Raw genomic sequence first — 18,107 nt, forward strand, 5'->3', positions numbered from 1 at the left:
CAACCCATTAAACTCAGTCTGGGTCAAGTCTAGGGGGCCACCATTAATATTTAGTTATCAGACTGCCTGCTGAAGCAATAGTACATATAGACTAGCATTTCTTGCTGTTGTTAAATTACTGTTTGTTACTGGTCAAACATAGATCTTACTTTTAAGACCATCCTTGGTGGCTAGGTAAAGCTTTTCTGTTGACCACTTTTTTTGTATAAGACCTTATTCTGGGATGGCTGTTTGGCCATACCACAGCATGCCATAACATGTTGTGCCAGCTACATAGGCTTGCACATCCCACAAACCTGCCAGATGTTCTTTGTGTTTCACTGTTGTAGTCATCACATTTGGGTTATCTGCTTGCAAGTAGCCCTCAGTCGGCCTGATTATCAAAGTCTTGGGTCCTGCGTCGGTTGCTGTCTCATCTTCCGTGATGTCAGGTAGTCAGGGGTATAAAGCATGCAGCTTACGCCATTACCCCAGTCTTTCTTGCCGTGCGGTGCCCGAAGCAGAAGCAGTTCGCAAGTGCCGGTCGGTCGACTCCTGAAATTTTCGTTTCCGAGTTTCAGAACTGAAGTCTTCAGCTAAAGCTAAGTACCCCGTTGGGGAAACTTTTTCTTGCTCTAAACAGATGTCAGTAAAAGTCAATAATTGCATTTCTTGTGGAAAGCAAATACCTCAAAGATTTTAATTCGTACTGTATTCCTTGCCTAGGCCCTGACCACGACGTACCCCGCTGTTGGTTTTGTGCCTTATTTAAACCACAAACTATTCGTCGTCGGTACATTTTCACTTCTAAATATTATGGTGCTAGATTCAATTATCCAGATATGTCTTCGGTAAGCAACCCGACTACCGACATTCCGAAAAAACGCAAAGATAAAGGCAGAGACAGGCCACCTAGGTCCAAAGCTGCCGATGGCGCTTCTCCTAAGCTAGTCACCAGTTCGCCAGTACTCAGTGAGGCGCTTTTGCAGCCCCTAATACCCGCTACTTCAGATTCGCAGGCCCCTACTGAGACCCATTCGGAGTCCGGTATGCCGCAAGATGCTTTAACTGTGGAACCTGCGGATGTCTCTACCTTGGATGGGTCTGGAGCCACTGTGCAGGTATCTGCTTCTGAGGGTGTATTCAGGCCTACTGACTTATATTAAACAGATGCCATCTTCTTCTTCGAGGCTTAAAACTTGAACCATTCCTAAGAAACCGATGCCCAGACTGCATGGTCAGGCCTCTATGCCTAAAAAACAAATGATAAGAATGGCTGAAGACCTTATTACTTTAATCAGAGGAAGCCAACCTTCACCCTTTAAGAGACCTAGGACTGAATTTGCTTATGATACTTCTGACCAGGATTCTAAAATTTCTGTCTCCTCTGATGACCAGGATTTACCCTTATCTACCTATGAGGATTCTGATGCAGAGGACTCTATTCTCTTTGCTTCTCTCCCAGAGGATTTTCCTTTTGGTGAAACCTTGCATACTCTTAGGGAGCATTTTCACTGGGAAAGCCAGGATTACTCTGATTCTAAAAAAAGGCTTAGAGATGTCTTACTCCTGCCCCCTACTGTGCTGGACATTGTTGACGATGCCTTTTCAGAATCTAGCTTGGCCCCTGACTCTTTACCGCCTGCTCCCAGAAAACCTGATAGATATTACAGGGTTCCTCATTCTCACAAGTTCCTTTTTAAAAATCCTACTGCGGATCCTGAGACCATTTCACAGGGACCTAAGGGTATTAAGGCTACTATTGCCAAAAATCCTAGCCCCTCTGATAGAGATTCCAGGGCCCTGGATAGATGGGGTAAGAAGGTATACACCTCTGCAACCATGGCCATCAGGGCCTTAAATTGCCAGTTTCATATGTTAAAGTATCAGCAGCATATTATTGGATTGCTTAAACAGAAAATGATGTTGATTCCTGATTGTGCTGAAAATAAGGATTTACAGGATTTAATGCATTCTGTTGAACAGGTTGGAAAACATACTTTGCAATGTGGGTTTGATTCACTAGAGGCATCTTGCAGGGCTGTTGTCACTGGATCTGTACTTGGAAGGCATTCTTGGCTTAAGGAGCAATCTTTGCCAGATCATATTAAAACTAAATTGCTGGAAGCTCCCTTAAATCAGGCCCACCTGTTTGGCGACAAAGCAGAAGAAGTTTTTAAAAAGATGGAAGAAAAAGCTAAATCTATGCAAACTGTTAAAGATTTTTTACAAGTGCAGCCTCCTAGATTTAGTAGACATTGGCCCTCAAAAAATTGATCCTTTCCTGCCTCTTCCAGGCCTTCTTAGTTCAAACCCAGAACCAGCAGAACATCCAGGCTCCAGTCCCAGGGTATGCACAGGACTAAGCAGTGGGGGGCTCCCACTTCCAAATCAGAGAGTAGTAAGACTACCCCCTATGGTAAGCTGTCTTAATGGCTTAACATTAAAACTTCCAAGCACTTCTCAACTGACTGCTCCATAAGGGGGAAAGATTGCTCTGCAAGAAAAAAACTGGGAACTCATTACCCAGGACAAATGAGTTTTAAATATAGTTTTCCAATGATACAAATTTCACTTTCACAGTTTACCAACCCCACACGGTTGGCCAGATCAACCCCCAAATCAGTGGGCAGAGGCTCAAAAGCAGGTGCGCTCTCTCTTAAGATTAAAGGCTATTCAGACTGTACCAGAAGAGGAAAAGGGACAAGGTTTCTACTCAAGACTTTTCCTGGTACCCAGGAAAGACGATTCATGGCGTCCTATCCTGGACCTGTCTACCCTAAACACCTTTTTGGTGATTCCAAAATTCAAGATGCTATCTCTTCAACAGTTGCTTCCCATGATAGGCAAAGATGCCTGGATGGCAACACTGTATTTAAAGGAAGCCTACCTGCACATCGCAATCAGGGAATCTTGCAGAAAATACCTACGCTTCAAAGCAGGCTGCATGCACTATCAGTTCTCTGTACTGCCCTTTGGCTTATCTACTGCACCCATGGTATTCACAAAGTGCCTAGCTCCAGTCATTGCATTTTGCAGGCAAAGAAACATTCAAATATACCCATACCTGGACGATTATCTAATTCAGGCAGAAAGCCAGGACATACTTCTGACATACTAAACCAGCACTTACAAAAAATACACATAAATACACAAAATCATACCGGCGGCTCTAAATAAAAACCTGCAAAAGCATCAGAGACCTCCAAAGCAGACACCCAAAAAACCTGTACCTCCCATCACAAACCAGACAACACATAAAACACAAAATCAGTGTGCCGCACAATCACAGCCCTTAAGGCAAAATAACATACCTAACACACTAGTAATAGGCGACTCTATAGTCAGGCACACTGATGTCACACTCACTAGGCTGGACAAGGAGAAGTTTACTGTTAGCTGCCTGTCAGGAGCCGGAATCCGCCACATAACACAAACACTCAGTTCACTCCAGAACAAGTACAAATATGACTCTGTCATTGTTCATGTTGTTGTGAATAACCTGAGACGTACCTCCCTGGACTACATGAAAAGAGACATGGAAGAGCTCTCTGATCATGTAGCCCAGGCGGGTATGACCCTGACGCTGAGTAGCATCTTGCCCTCACCAAGAATCATACCGCAGTATAAAGAAAAAATGATCAATTTCAACAATTGGCTAAGCTTCTGGTGTCATTCAAAGGGGATCCAGTGTCTGTCAGCCTGGGAAGACATGCTCGACAAGCCTCGTTGCTTCGCAAGAGACAGCTTGCACCTGTCACCCCTAGGCTTTCGAATACTGACCAAGGCTCTTGCTACCCCCATAGTGCCTTTTTTAGGCAAGGCTCAAAAGTCAAATCCACCTCCGTAAATTGCACAAATAAAAAAGTGAGGGTTATGCTACTCAACGCCAGGAGTTTAAATCTCAAAATGCATGTGCTCGAAGCACTCCTCAGTATGGAGAACGTCGACATCTGTGCAGTAACTGATACCTGGTTCAAGGCTCCACAGAGCACCCCAGCACTACTGGGCTACAACTCATACCACACATTTCGGCCACAGAACATGGACCGGAACACAAAAGGAGGGGGTGTATCCATATTCATCAAGGATACCTACACCTCCAGGTTAGTGGCACAGCATGATACCTCTGAGATCATCCATGTGCAACTAACATTGGACAAATCTGCAATGCAAATTGTGGCCTGCTACAGATCACCCTCCATGACCCAGGACCACCACTCCGCCTTTCTGAAGGCACTGGAAAACATGAAGGTCCTACCGAACACCCTGATATTGGGCGATTTCAATTACCCTACCGTTAACTGGGAAAACTACTCAAGTACAAACTCCCAGGTCCAGCGCTTCCTGGAATTTATCAAGTCAAATGCCCTGGATCAGCTGGTAAACTCCCCTATCAGAAGTGAAAACATATTGGACCTGGTCATCACCAACATGGGCGACAGGTGTTCCGCACTGGAGGTCAACCCGTCACTGGTTAGATCAGACCATAAACTAATCACTCTGGATGTCCACACCACACCATCACCCCCGACCAAGGAAACCACAGTGAAAAACTTTTCTATAGCAAACTTCACTGTACTTAAGACAGAGGTGGTAAGTTTCACAGCCCCCACGCTAAAGGATAACAGTGTCCAAGATGCAGGAACCTTTACAAATGCACTCTGTGAGCACCTACAAGGATGCATGGATCGTGCCATCCCTAGCAAAACCAAGACTCACTCCCCTAACAGAAGGAAACCAGTCTGGTGGACCCCTGCCATAAACAGGCTATACAACAGAAGGAGGAAACTAGTTCAGAAAAAAAGCAAATCCCAAGAAGGAAAGACATCCTTGATCAGTATCGGTAAGAAACTAAGGTCCCTCATAAAATCATCCAAGGCTAACTTCAAAAGAAAAATAGCCAAGGATTCGAAAGATAACCACAAAGCCTTCTTTAGCTATGTCAAGAATCCAAGTGGCAACTCGCAGATATGTTCTGAGCTAGTGCAAAATAGCACAAAATATACTGAACCTACTGATATTGCCAACATCCTGGCAGATAGATTCAGTGCAAACTTAACCCCTTCTCACCCCCAAAAGGGCCCACAGCAGTACCGGAAAAGTGTAGTGTCCCGGAAATCACAGATGCACAGGTAAAAACAGCCCTTTCAAAAGCCAAAAGCACAGCATCAATGGGGCCAGATGGTGTCCCAGACTGCGTCTTGCATGAACTACAGAACGAACTAACTCTCCACCTAAACACACACTGTTCAACCTCAGCCTCTCCACAGGCTACGTGCCCATAGAATGGCGCACAGCAAACGGTTATTCCACTCCAGAAAGGAGGGGCCACAACTGACCCTGGTAACTATCGCCACATAAGCCTGACTAGCCTGGTCTGCAAGGCTATGGAGCGCATCATCATGGAACTCATTAACAAAGACGTTGGGAACCTCAAAACACTTGACCCAACCCAGTTCGGCTTTAAGGGCAGATCATGCCTACTAAACTTGGCTGACTTCTTCGAGACAGTCACCAAGGCCATAGATGAGGGGAAGGTGGTTCAAACAGCCTACCTTGACCTTGCCAAGGCTTTTGACACCATTCCCCACTCGGGAATTATAGAAAAACTCACCAGCCTGAACATAAACCCCTACGTCACGAGACAGGTTGCCAACTGGCTTACAGACAGAACTCACACGGTAAGAATAGCGGGGCTCCAGGTTAGACTCTAAACCAGTCACAAGTGGTGTCCCACAAGGCTCGGTCCTGGGACCCCTACTGTTTGGCATATACTTCTTAGAAGTACAGGTAAACACAGGAGGACTATGGCTAACCAAGTTCGCCGATGACTGCAAACTGGGAGCCATAACTGACTCTCCGGCTGACGTGGACATTTTCCAAAAGGGCCTTACTGAGTTGGACACTTGGTGTCAAAGTGATGGTCTCAAGCTAAATGCCAAAAAAATGCATAGTCATCCCATTGGGGAAAAACAAAACACCCATGAATTACCACATAGGTGGCAGCCCCCTTAATACAGAAGAGGTAATAAGAAATCTGGGGACCCAGGTAGATAATAATCTTTCCTTTGACAATCATATTGCCAATGTTGTTAGGAAATCCTTCTATGTAGCCCATCTAAATACTAAAGGGTTTGCATCTAGAAATAGAGGGTATAGTGCCCCTCTACTTGTCACTCATCAGACCCATCATAGAGTACAATGCCCCATTTGGGATGTACCTCACAAGACACTTCCAACAGCTGGAAAGACCACAAAAGTACCTCACCAAGAGGATTACTGGCCTCAAACTTATCTCCTATGCAGCCCGACTGGAAAAACTCCGGCTGTACTCAGTGGCATATCGCTTACGCAGAGGTGATCTCTGCCTGACTTACAAAGCCATGTCCAACTCAGAATTGATGGACATGCTCCACCTAAAGAAATCCAAGTCACTGCGAGCCACTCGCTCTAGTGAGCTAAACCTTGCCTCAACAATAAATAGAACATGCTGGAGGGATAGATTCCTGTCACAGAGACTCCCCATGCTTTGGAACATAATTCCTAACTATATTAGGCAGAGCCCCTCACTAACACTCTTCAAGAGAAACCTTGACGAGTGGATGGGTAACAGAAAATACACCCCTGGGATCACTTCATTGACTTTTCTTGACAGAGGCTCAGTTAATTAATCAGTGGGGTGGCGAAAGCTGACACACTCTGGCTAGGCTTATAAATGCTGTCGGGCAGATAGCCTAGTTACCTACCTGTGAACCTATGAATCGTCTGGCATTTGTACAAAAGGTGTTAACTTACCTGGGTACACCATAAATGAAAGTAAAGCACAGCTGGTACCATGTCAACAAATTGCTTCAAACTAGTGGCCACAAAAACCGTGCTATCTGCAAGGCAAATACTGCAAGCCTTGGAGTTCTTGGCCTCGTGCATTCTACTAATTCCATATGCAAGAATGCATATGAGGAAACTGCAATGGTATCTAAAAAGTCTATGGTGTCAACATTCTCAGGATCTGCAAGCAATGATTCCTATCATACCTTGTCTACGGTTAGAATTTCTTTGGTGGGCAGAGGCCTGTCACCAAAACAAGGGACTACCATTTACTTTACCCCCTGCCGCCCAAACCCTAACAACAGACGCATCAGACTATGCATGGGGGGATCACCTGGCAGGGAAGTGCATTCAGGGCAAATGGAACCCAAGTCAAATGCACCTGCATATCAATCAAAAAGAAATGTTAGCTGTACAGAATGCTCTGACAGCCTTCAAGGACCACATTCTTCCAGGACAATTAATGGTAAAGACTGACAACACCACTGTTATATGGTACATAAACAAGCGGGGGGTGTACCCATTCTTACCCCCTCTGCAGACTAGCCATGGCTCTGTGAAACATAGCCTTGAGCTACCAAGCTCATCTACAGGCTCAATTCCTGCCAGGAAAACTAAATACACTGGCAGACGAACTAAGCAGAAATCCCATGGGCTCACACGAGTGGAAACTGGAACCAAAGATTTTCAACATGTTGATCAATAAATGGGGTATCCCGGATATAGACCTGTTTTCCTCCCCCCAGAACTACCAATTAGACAAATTCTGCACAAGGACTCCCCACAAACAAGCTTGGAAAGTGGATGCTCTGTCCTTCAGCTGGAAAAATCTATCAGTTTATGCCTTTCCCCCCTCTGCCTCTCCTCTCCAAAGTACTTTTAAAGATCAAACAGGACAAACCAAGGATGATACTGATCGCACCAGACTGGCCACGCCAACACTGGTGTACCCCCTCTTGCGCAGTGTGTCTCAGCTGGCCCCGTGGCACCTACCTCAGACCCCTACCCTGCTGTCTCAGCAGGAGAGCCAGATTCTGCACCCCCCCCCCCCCAGCTTCACACCCTGAACCTGGCAGCCTGACTAATTACCTAATCTCTCCGTTACCATCCCTCAGTAAACAATTGTTGGATGCCATTTTGGAGGTAAGGAGGCCTAGTACTATAAAATCTTATGCTGAGAAATGGAAATGATTTTGTGCATGGAACCAAACTCAAACGGATGGCCACAGCAGCGCCCAATTTACCTCAGATTTTTCAATACTTAAGATGCTTCACAAGGGCCTTTCCTTTTCCTCCATCAAAATTCATGTCTCAGCCATTTCAGCTCATTACAACACATAACCACCCATCTTTTCTCACCCACTGCTCAAGCAGTTCCTCAGAGGGGCCAAAAACTTATGAGCACCCAGGAGAGCCCCAACTCCAGTCTGGAACCTTAATTTTGTATTGGAAAAACTCACTCTTCCTCCTTTTGAACCAGCTGCAACTGCAGAGTTAAAATTCCTTTCTTGGAAAACAGCTTTCCTTTTAGCAATCACTTCAGCAAGAAGGGTATCTGAATTACAGGCCCTTATGGCAGTGGAGCCTTTTGTCTTCTTTCATACTGATAGGGTGTCCCTCAGGACCAATCCCTCTTTCATGCCCAAGGTGGTATCCAGTGTGGCTCTTAATCAGTCCATTCATTTGCCAACCTTCTTTTCTAATCCTCAGAACAAAGGGGAACCGATACTGCACTTCTTAGATGTGCACAGACAACTTAGATTTTACTTGGACAGGACTAAACCTCAAAGGAAATCTGAACAACTGCTGGTAGCATTTGCTGCAGGGGCAGAGGGGAAGGCTATTTCAAAGCAAACCATTTCTAAATGGATAGATCATTGCATTCATTTCTGCTATAAGCACCATGGAAAACCTATCCCACAGAGGATTAGACCTCAATTCAACCAGGGCTGCATCAACCTCTACAGCCTTTCTCAGAGGTGTCCCTACCAGAGACATCCTAGAAGCTGCTACCTGGAGTTCTGTACATACTTTCACCAAGCATTACCATTTGCCTTTTTTCTCTAAATCCAGAGCTGGCTTTGCCACTGCAGTCTTGCAGGGCCTTGTAGCTGCTCCTAATGCTATTTAAATTCCTCCTCCCATCGTTAGCTTTGGGAATCTACCCAAATGTATTGACTGCAACAGAGAAACATGAAGAACATAGTACAGTTGTGCACACTTACCATAAATGTAGATGTTCAAGTGTGTTCACTGTTGCAGTCCTGGTTACCCTCCCTCCAGCCCCCTGACCTCTTTTGGCTATACCTCTATTCTCCTTTACTATACTTAAAAGCTTTTTGGTGTATTTGCTTTTTTGTTGGAGGTATAACCTTGTATATTTATATTTAATTGCTTCCCATTAAGGGTGGCACCTGACATCTGGGGCAAGAAAAACTGGTGTAATGGCGTCAGCTGCATGCTTTATATCCCTGACTACCTGACGTCACGGAAGATGAGACAGCAACCGACGCAGGACCCAAGACTTTAATAATCAGGCCGACTGAGGGCTACTGCAAGCAGATCACCCAAATGTGATGACTGCAACAGTGAATACACTCGAACATCTGCATTTATGGTAAGTGTACACAACTGTACTTTCTTTTTGATTGTTCACAGCTGTTTGCGTGTGAATGACAGTACTTTTGCGCGGTGTGTTACTTCTACCTTTCTCTTGAAAGGGGATACTGCCTCTTTAGGTATTTGTTTTTTCCCTCTTTGCTGTCATGCACTGATGATTCTAGACTGTGAAATCAAATGTTTCAGTTAAAAGTTTATAGTAGCTTGCTAACTGACCAGCATGTTGCTCACCCTCTAAGAAGCTTGGGATAAATTAGCAGGCAATATACATGTAGACTTTTTGTTGGACAAAATGCAGTTATGTCTTAGCAGTATGAGCTATATTTAACAAGTGCATGGTGATTTGCAACTTTTCTGCATTTATTCCATTTTGTCTCCATATTACCTGGAAAGTTCTACAAATGTTTTGAAAAAGATAGAAATGTGTTTCCTAACAAGAAAAGGGAGTGCTTAGTTATAAGTTGGGCATTTGCTTTCATCTTAGTTCAGAAGATTCTTTTATATAATGTATATTCTAATTTTCTTTCTCTTTTTTACAGCTAATGCAGGCAGCTACTAACTATCAGAATGGGCACACAGGCCAACTGTCTGCTGTCACTGTATTTCTACTCTTTGCGGGTTCGTTGGCCAGAATATTTACCTCAGTACAGGTGAGTGCAGGTAGATAGGGTTTTCTTAAGGAGTAAACTTTGTACACTTGTGGTCTTTGAATGTCTTACAGCTGCCTGCCGACCTAGTCTTATGTTCCTAGGGTATTTTGTAGGGCTGATACATGCATAAGAAGATGTCCCGCAAGGAAAGTGTAAAAGTCTTGCATAATTTTTTGTACACTATGTGGTTCTGATTTGGATGTGAAATACACATTGCTCGTACCTCCCAGCTTTAAGGCTGGTAATGTGATTTCCTTTTAAAATTGAGCTGCATTCTGATAGCAATGATGAGCATAATGAAGGTAAAGGGATATTTAGTGCTGCAGAAGCCTTAGCTTTATGAGTTATATACTGCCTAGGATGTAATAGCCAGCTGGTTTCTAAAGCTTAAGGGCACATTCCACTTGCCCAGACAGTTGCGAGATTGAGCAGAGCTGGAGAAAATTAGCGGTCTGGGTCCCAAGCCCTTCAGAGCTTTTATACCAACTGAAAGAGGGAGGCTAGAGCTGTAAAAGAGGTCAGTGCTAGGTATATAATAATCAGTTTCCTCACCCTGGCAAACAAAAAAAAAATCAAGCAAAAAATAAAGGGGGGGGTGGAGGGAGGGAGAGGTTACTATAACAGTGATATATCGAACATCTACTGTTATGGTAAGTTTACTTACACAGCTATACTATGTTCATCATTTGATTATTGCTGCAGTAGCCTTAGCTATATGGGTAGAGTACCACAAATTATAAGGTTTGGAAGGAGGAAGAATGAGGGTCCAGGACCCTCATAGAAAATTAGCAAGGCCAGCTCTAGACCTGGGAAATGAATCTAGTTTTTTGTAATGTGTAAAAGTTTGTAGATAAGACCAGGTTGCTGCCTCTAGTGTGTTTTTCGAGTCCACCATTTTACAAAAAGCCAGTGTGGGCATCTGTGAATTTTCATCTGTGAAAAGTTAGGGTTATATACCCTGTTCCCATTTTTTAAAGTGACATAATTACATCTACAGTAATAAAAAAGAAAACAAACCCTACTAACATTTTGTTTATTTTCATTAAGTATGTAGAAAAGATGACATGCCGTACTCTGTCATCATCATCTTCTTTCAGCTGTTCCCGTTAGGGGTTGCCACAGCGGATTATCTGTTTCCATTTCTTCCTGTCCTCTGCATCTTGCTGTGTCACACCAACCATCTGCATGTCCTCTCTCACCACATCCATAAACCTTATCTTAGGCCTTCCTCTTTTCCTGTTACCTGGTAGCTTCATCCTTAGCATCTTTTTCCCAATATACTCAGCATCCCTCCTCAGCACATGTCCAAACCAACGTAATTTTGCCTCTCTGGCTTTGTCTCCAAACCTTCCAACCTGGGCTGACCCTCTAATATGCTTATTCCTAATCCTGTCCACCCTCGTCACACCCAGTGCAAATCTTAACATCTTTAACTCTGCCACATCCAGCTCTAACTCCTGCCTTTTTGTCAATGCCACTTTCTCCAACCCATATAACATAGCTGGTCGCACTACCCTCTTGTAGTCCTTTCCTTTCACTCTTACTGGTACTCGTTTGTCACAAATCACTCCTGACACTCTTCTCCACCCAATCCATCCTGCCTGTACTCTCTTCTTCACCTCTCTTCTACACTCACCATTACTCTGAACTATTGATCGCAAGTATTTAAACTCATCCACCTTCACCACCTCTTCTCCTTGCATCCTCACCATTCCTCTGTCCTCCCTCTCATTCACACACATGTATTCTGTCTTAGTCCTGTTGACCGTCATTCCACTTCTCTCTAGGGCATATCTCCATCTCTCCAGGGTCTCCTCCACCTGTTCCGTACTCTCACTACAGATCACAATGTAATTTGCAAACATTGTAGTCCACGGGGACTCCTGTCTGATCTCATCTGTCAACCTGTCCATCACCATTGCAAATATGAAAGGGCTCAGAGCTGATCCTTGATGTAATCCCACCTCCACCTTAAACGCATCTGTCACTCCCACCGCAGACCTCACTGCTGTCACACTACCCTCGTACATATCCTGTGCCACTCTTACATACTTCTCTGACACTCCCGACTTCCTCATATGATGCCAGAACTCCTCTCTAGGCACCCTGCCGTACTCTGTATAGGATCTAATTCATGATCTTAATAAATATAGAATAATGTCATCATAATGTCATCATTCCTGTATGAGATTGTATGAATAAGTCATATGCCAGTAGATGTCACTTCTTTTTATTGCACTAACTTATTGTCACCACAAGGACACCAAGATCTTTAACAACTAGAGCTGAATGCAAAATCTCAGTATTAATGAAGTATGGGTAGTTCTTATTTTGTCCAAGGTTTATAACCAAACATATTTGGCATTGAATGCAGTGGTATTCAGTACTACTCATTCAAATAATCTTGAAATAACATCATATATTCTGAGATAGTTACCATTAACACTTTTTGGAGTCATCCGCAAACTTTACTCATCCAGACTTGTCTTCAGGGCAGTATAGATTGCATGAATATATTAAGTGAAAAAGTGAGCCCAATGCAGAACCTTTGGGCTTACCCATGTGAACCTTCCTGGTTTTGGAAAATGCATCATGTACTCTAACTGCACACTCTGTGGGTACCAGACTTTGTATAATCCATTTATGTAGAGGAGATAAGATAATGTGGAATAGACTCTAAAGCTTTTGCAAGATTCAGGTATGTCTCATCCACTGGTAATTTTTCATTTTTCATCAAGAGCATCAAACATGTTATTGTACAACTCAATAGGTTAGTTACACGAGACTGAACAGGTGTAAATCCATTGCTGACTAAGATCAGTACTGAGTCACAGATCCAAAGTCATTGTGGTTGACAAAGTCCTCTTACAGTAATTCTCTCGAATGTATGTAAGGCTTATGGGCCTAAAACTGTCCATACTACCTGAAGTACTGACCTTGGAAAGAAAAACAGTTGTGTCGTGCCATGCCTTAGGGACATGACAGGCATGTAAATATTTCAGAAAAGGATATGTTAGACAGAACCATGTTTTTAACTTTGTTGATAAAATACCCATTTAATCCATCAGGCCTCTCTGCTGAACTAGGCCTTATTTTACCCAGTGCCAATAAAGTTGTTTCTTCAATAGCCAGTGGGCATGAAGTACTGTCAGCCTTTGTTTGCATTGACATAGTAGCCCATAGCATAGATCCAGGATCCAAAAAGGAAACTGCCAAATGACAGTTTAGTATTTTTCTTGTCACTTACCAACCTTTAATGTAAGGTGTTTCTGTACCCCACTCATATTGGTTGTAGCAAATGGCTTTATTTTTGGATATAATGAGCTAACTTTATTTCATAGTTGCTTTGGCCAAACATGTGCTCTTCTAAGATGTCTCACTTTCTTGTATCTTTCACTATATTTACTTGAGGGAAATTTGTTAAAATAAATACCCAGTAGTGATGTTTCTTTTTAACTACATTTTAAAAACAGTACTGTTAACACCTGAGCTATACTTTGCCAAACTCTAATTTTATCAGCATGAAGAGGCACAGGGAACTAATCTAAGGGGGTGGCAAAAGCCAACACATTCTGGCTAGGCTTATAGATGCCCTCGGGCAGATAGCCGAGTACTTACCTATGAACCCAATCGGCAATTATTTGTTCCATTTTTAAGTAAAACATATCCCAAGATAAAGATGCATCTTGTATGTATAAATCTTGTTTGCAGTCTCAGTACTGCAGTTCATCATTAATATTTTATATAGTTAACTTCTCAAAAATGTTTGTAATGATTTGTCAGCAGACCGGTATGATTATTACTCATTTGCATTTCCCAAGTAACATAAAGATGTTCTGACACACTGCAGCCTTCTAATTAATCAAATTCTCTCTGTTTCTCAACTCAAGCAATACCCAGTTTTGTTTCTGTGGTTGGTGGGGCTACTTATTGATGCCTATAGCCAGCTCTCAGTGTGTCATTCAAAAGAAGTTTGTTCTTGGTGCTTGGAGAGCAAATAGTTTCCCAACAAATCCCTGGGGAGCTCAATCACCAGTTAGAATAGCAACCTCATGGCTAGTTTTCCAATATATCCCTGAGGAGTTAAAATCTCCAGCTAGGAGAACAGTCCCAGCCCTGAACTATTCACGTAGTTCACTTAGCATTTTTGACCATCATCAAAAGTTAACCCTGGGGCTTCTACAGAATCTGACAGTATATAGTGATGATTGGCCACTGCCAGTACTAATGTTATTTCTGTTGTCTGACTGCTCTTCCTGGGGGTGCAGTGCAGCCATTCTATCTGTGTAGTTATGGGAGCCTTGAAGTACTGCTAAAGGCAGTGGAGACTTAATTTGGCTATAGTACTTTTCTTTGATCACAAGTGCATGTTATTCATTGACATGAGCCTTAACGGTAATGTTATAAAATTTTCCTGTTTTGTTTTCTACCATTAGACAGGGAAAAATTGAAGCATAATTGGTTTCTACACATTAGGCCCTAGTGTATTAGGGAAAGTTCTAAAAAACATTTATGGTTTGTTGGTAAAATATCACCTTGTTACTCTCTGTGCCCAACATGGGAAAGATCCTTACCAAAAAATAAGGTTTTGTCACAAGCATAAATATATACCACTCGCTTCCTCGTACAGAGATGCCTTAACTCACTACTCATATGAGCAGGTCGAGTATAAGGTGGTCTTCACAGACATGCGGGGGGAGTGTTGGTGAAAAGAAGTTTTATTCTTAATAATAACTTTCCTAGTGTCTGCTATTTCACCGCCACCTAGACAGTAACTTTACTTCAATTAATTCTTTAGACCTTATTCTTTAGACTTCTAATTGTAGAATCTGTAGTTACCAACACCTGTTCAGGGATAAAAGTTCTGTGGTGTCACTTATTTGCCTGCAGCATTAGGCTTCAGATTAGCATTGCTTTCCTCAGATTCATATTCTCTTTGACTATTCCTCTAATATACTATTGCGTTTTTGTTGTCCTTGCCAGTCCCAATGCACAGATTATTTTTGCACTCTATATAGAAATAGGGCTTAGTAGGACTTTCTAACACAACAATCCACCCTAGTACTTAATGATTTAATTAATAAGAATAAATTTCATAGGTTAAACATGGTTATTACTATTAATAAAAACAGAATTACAGTTACTTGAAGAATCATCTGTGGGGTTATTTGAGACGGTGCAACCGACTCAGCACCACACAGCACAATGGACTAAAACATTGTAGTATTATGTCAGTATTTTGGGTACTCTCCTGTTTTAATCATGTTGATCATTGCTGCAGTAGACTTAGCTATGTGGATTATATCCTGCCAAGTATATAATAGCCTGCCAGCTTCCAAAGCTTCAGGGCACCTTCCATGTGCCAAGGTAGCGCAAGCTGAGCTGACTAAAAGAAAAGTTTTGTGGCAAAGTCCTTGATAGCTTTACTACCATCACAGAGTGTGCTTCTCTGAGGCTTTTAACTCATTACATCCGAGTAACATCTCCAGGTGCATCTGCAGTTAACTCCTACTGATGCCTCTAGGCATCAAATATTGTTTGTTCATATTTATATCAATAATTCCAAAACTATGCTATGTACAAAGTTTTAAAATATTTAATCTTAAAGCTTACACAGTGGCAAACTCAACTGTATTAATATTTGACCTCTGTCTACTGAAAATAAATAGATATTAACTATTGTTTTTATGACATTAATTTATACAGATATAATTTTCACGTTTCTAACTATCTCGACAACCAAGTAAAACAGACAGAACTCCTTAGCCTCATATGAAAGCTCTCAGCTAGATGAATAAAATGCTGCTGATCGTATGTGCGTAACTTGAGTGGTTGCTTTGAAATTGTAAATTTTTTTGCAAAATATTACAAATGTAATAATTACTGTGTTTACTATGGCTTATAAAATTCAGTTTAAGACCGAGAACTTAAAGAATACTACCACTATAAAAATAATTTGTGCTGAAGAATTTGCCATTCATACTTCTTTCATAATCCCTGTGGTTTCAGAGATGTGAACATTTGTTTGAAATGTGAGGACATATTTTGATTCTGTCAAAAGGCTTAGGCTTCGCTCATTGGAAGTTATAGTGCAAACTTCCAGAGCTCCATTGGAGTGTATGAGTTAAGGACTGACAGTCAGCTTTTGTTTTCCTGGCAAACAAGTTTCTTTTGGAGAAAAAAATTTCCATTTTCTTAGTTTTGCATTCCTCTTCAGGAAAGTTACTTTAAAGTTAGGAGTGTTGTGTTTTATGTCCTCTGGTGCTGTTGGATCCCTTCAGTGGGCAAGGGAGAGCCACTATTGTCGGTCCTGGGAGAGGGAACAAGGAAGGTTTTCTTGTGTCAGAATGCTGTGCCCATCCCTGGGGAAGTTGATGCTGCCATTAGTAACATGGTTTGCCCCATTTTTCTATCAGAAATAAACAGAAAACCAAGCATGTAACTCCTCATCAGTTTTCTTTGGATTGGAGTAGTTTACTGGATCTGGCTCAGGGTTTAATTCAGGCTACTGAGCCTTCTTGCAAAGTAGTTTTGGTAAAATAGAGTGGATTCCTTTTTTAATGAAGAGGTTCAGGATTCTGAATCTGAATAGGAAGATTCAGGATTCTGAATATGAACAGGAAGGTGCAGGGATGGATACATTTTATTTGCCTCTGATTTGTGATTCAGACTCAGAGGAGAGCTCAGTTTCTGTTTTAATTAGAACACTGAGGTTTCTCAGTCCCTCAGAAAATAGTATGAGTTGTTACAGAAGAATTTTCCAGAACCTACACCCATTCCTCTTGTTCTGTCTGCTTTAGAGGATGTGTGTTACTGCCTGCAATTTTCCTGATAGTCAGCCAGCTGCCCATAAAAAGGCAAATAGGTTGTATAAAGATGTTCTTCGTGTTTCACTGTTGCAGTCATTACATTTGGGTAATCTGCTGGCAGGTTGCCCTCAGTCGGCCTGAATTCCAAAGTCTTGGGTCCTGCGTTGGTTGCTGTCTCCTCTTCCATGACGTCAGGTCGTTAGGGTATAAAACAGGCAGCCAACGCCATTTTCTTTAGTCTTTCTTGCCACGCGGTGCCCGAAGCAGAAGCAGTTCACAAGTGCCGGTCGGCCAACTCCTTTTCAAATTCGAGTTTCAGAACCGAAGTCTTCACTAAAGGTAAGTACCCCGTTGGGGAAACTTTTTTCTTTCTCCATACCGATGTCAGTAAAAGTTAATAACTGCATTACTTATGGGAAGCAAATACCTCATAAGGATTTCCATTTATACTGTATTCCTTGCCTAGGCCCCGATCATAACATGCTTAGCTGTCAGTTTTGTGCTAGATGTAACCAACACACTATTAAGCATTGGTATATCTTTGCCTCAAAATATTTTGGAAACAGATTTAACTATCCTGAAATGTCGTCAGATAGCAATCCGACTACCGGAGTACACAAAAAACGCAAAGAAAAGGACAGAGACAGACCGTCGAGGTCCAAAACCGACGACAAAGCTTTTCCTAAGCCAGTCGCCCGTTCACCGGTACTCAGTGAAGTGCTTTCGCAGCCCCTAATACCCGCTACATTTGAGTCTCAGGCCCCTACCAAGACCCATGTGGAGTCTGGCACGCAGCGAAATTCTCAAAGTATTGTACCTGCGGATGTCTCTCCCTTGGATGGGTCCGGAGCCGCTGAGCCGGCACCGGCTTCTGAGGGTGTATTCAGGCCACAGCATTTTTATATAAAACTGACGCCAGCTTCAAAATCAAAGACAAAAGCAACTTCTAAAGCTAAAAAAATGACGCATGAGCCACGTGCACAGGCCTCTATGCCCAAAAAGCAGATGATCAAAATGGCTGAAGACCTAATTACCTTGATCAGGGGTTTCCAACCCCCTCCTGATAAGAAGCCTAGGCAAGACACTGATTATGAATTTTCAGAACAGGTTTCTATTTCTTCTGATTCCTCTTCTGATCAGGAATTATCTATACCACCCTGTGAGGATTCTGATGCAGATGAATCTATCCCATCTGCATCTCCACCTGAAGATTATTCCT

At 42.6% G+C, this 18,107-nt stretch overlaps 1 protein-coding gene across 1 annotated transcript in view; it reads left to right on the forward strand.

Annotated features, from left to right (window-relative positions):
- MPDU1 (mannose-P-dolichol utilization defect 1) overlaps window positions 1–18,107 on the forward strand; it is a 226,763-nt gene that overhangs the window by 196,550 nt on the left and 12,106 nt on the right. The window contains exon 6 of the mRNA XM_044077012.1: window positions 9,969–10,079. Coding sequence (XP_043932947.1) covers window positions 9,969–10,079 — 111 coding nt within the window. The remainder of the gene's footprint in view (window positions 1–9,968; window positions 10,080–18,107) is intronic.

Source organism: Protopterus annectens, chromosome 7.part0 (assembly GCF_019279795.1).
Source record: "Protopterus annectens isolate FY-2018-M chromosome 7.part0, PAN1.0, whole genome shotgun sequence".
NCBI classification, from domain to species: Eukaryota; Metazoa; Chordata; order Ceratodontiformes; family Protopteridae; genus Protopterus; species Protopterus annectens.